The 2,149-nt window shown below is 43.4% G+C and overlaps 1 protein-coding gene across 1 annotated transcript; it reads left to right on the top strand.

Annotated features, from left to right (window-relative positions):
• Positions 1–1,426: 1,426 nt before the first annotated feature.
• LOC131860145 (protein MAIN-LIKE 2-like) lies at positions 1,427–1,915 on the top strand. Its single transcript, XM_059214520.1, has one exon. The coding sequence runs from the start codon at positions 1,427–1,429 to the stop codon at positions 1,913–1,915; it is 489 nt and encodes a 162-aa protein (XP_059070503.1).
• Positions 1,916–2,149: the final 234 nt, after the last annotated feature.

Raw genomic sequence — 2,149 nt, 5'->3', positions numbered from 1 at the left:
TGATTGTGAATTTGGTTGAATGAATTAATTAAAATAAATTCAATAATTTATTTAATTAATAGGAGAATGTTTGAAGATGAATTAATTAAATATTAATTAATTAACTGATGGCTAGTGGATTTTTAATCAAATAAATAGCAATTATTTATTTAATTAAGCTGGACAGATTTGTGTGACTACATTTGCCCCTCTTTGAGACGGTGCGGTTTATCACGTTGTTTCAAAGAAAGAAAAATAGGTGTGAAGAAATGCGCCCCATAAAATGTTAATTTAGTGGGTGGTATGCCCCCTCGAGAGATGGGCTGAATTTTTTTGAAAAATCGGGCGATCTCTCGAAAAAGAATGAAAATTGGCAAGGTGGTAGAAGAGAATAAGTTAGCAACATGGGTGAGAAATAGAAGAAATCGGGGATAAAATGGAGAAATGGGAGGCTCGAGAAGTTTACGGAGACCACGGCAGTGAGCGGGGGAAGTTACGGTGACTGCGAAGGGTTTAAATGGGGAGAAAGGGGTGAAAACAGGATCATTTGTTACCGCGACCAGTGTGAAACCAGAGCTCTGAGATTGACTTTTGAGAGGAGCGAGCAACAGTCAGGATGTCGGTACCAGTAGCATAGCACCGATTCAAGCGAGTCTGTCGGTTCCAGCGGCCAGACAACTACGAACTAGCAGTATGCAAATTTGAAATTTTAAGCTTTATGCATTTTTGATACGCTTTCTGCTGAGTTGAAATTGAGTCGGGACAATAGCGCTGAAACTACGTTTTGGCGCTATTGTCCAATTAACGAGTGCTATTGTGCCGCAATGGCACTATTGAGGTGTTGTTTGAGCGTTGTTGAAACTTTTAGCGCTATTGTAGGCTTGTTTAAGCGCTATTATTGGATTAACGCTATTGAGTGGTTGATTGAGCGCTTTTGTCGTTAATCAGCGCTATTGTAGAGCTATTGTAGTGTTGTTGTAGTTTTGGCACTTTTGTATAGCGGATTAAGCGCTTTTGTTAGGGGTTGAGCGCTATTGTATAGAAGTAGCACTTTTGTTTGCAAAATAGCGCTTCTGTTTGCAAGATAATGGATGCCCCAGTTTGTGTGAAAATCTTCCGATGCCAAAGATGGATGGGTAGGGAGGCGAAGTGGGAGTTGTTTTGAACCATAGCAGCTTGAGGAAACTTAGGTCATTTAGGATAAATGTCTGTTGAAGTCTAGGTGTGCCATGATTGCTTACTTGTTGAGACCCGAAGATACTTGATCAAAGTATCTATTGATAGTCTTAGGTTTAAACTTAAGAAAGTTTGAAAACAAAACAACTGATGATGATTGATTGATGCCCGTGTGGAGGAGGATCTACACGTGTTGCAGTTACGCGAGAGACATCCGGTGACACAGGGGTTGCGGGATCGACTGACAGAGGCTGAGATCGACTGCATTGCCATGAATGGTTTATATGATGTGATGCACATGCTCATGATTCGGATGAATCACAGATTGATTACCGCGTTAGCAGAGCGCTGGCACAGTGAGACGTGCACATTTCACCTTGTGCAGGGGGAGATAACAGTGACCCTGGAGGATGTGTGGCGCATCCTGCGTATTCTGATTCAGGGGGAGCTAGTTATATACGATAGATACTGGGGGACTCTAGCAGTACAGAGATTCTTTGATGAGGGTGTATTCATTGATGATGGCTCCATTTCCTGGGAGGAGATTGCTACATTATACGAGCCTTTACCAGCAGTTTTGTCTGGCATTGTGGGAGGACTATTGTGTCCTGATAGGTGCTCGCATGGTCTGGCCATCAGATGGGAACAAGTGATAGAGCAGATGATTACAGAGGGGACACAATTTGCCTGGGGACCATGCGTACTGGCGCACCTTTATCAGGAGCTGCATGAGGTGGTATACCGTGGGAGGGGCTCATAAGCAGTGGGAGTGACATTGCTACATATTTGGGCATGGGAGCACTTACTAGTGACTCGACTAGTGAGTCTCAGATTCTCAGCAGTGGATCAGCCGTATATGTTTATGTATAGCAAGATGATGAGTCAACCCCACCTGGGGAAGTTAGAGTGGTGGCAGCGAGCATTAGATGATCTTGATGCAGTGATATGGAGACCCTATTTGGAGTGTGAGCCCTGGGATGATGATGCTGAGGCA

The sequence above is a fragment of the Cryptomeria japonica genome, chromosome 2 (genome assembly GCF_030272615.1).
Source record: "Cryptomeria japonica chromosome 2, Sugi_1.0, whole genome shotgun sequence".
In the NCBI taxonomy this organism is placed as follows: Eukaryota; Viridiplantae; Streptophyta; class Pinopsida; order Cupressales; family Cupressaceae; genus Cryptomeria; species Cryptomeria japonica.
This window is presented reverse-complemented; position numbering and strand designations above follow the sequence as displayed.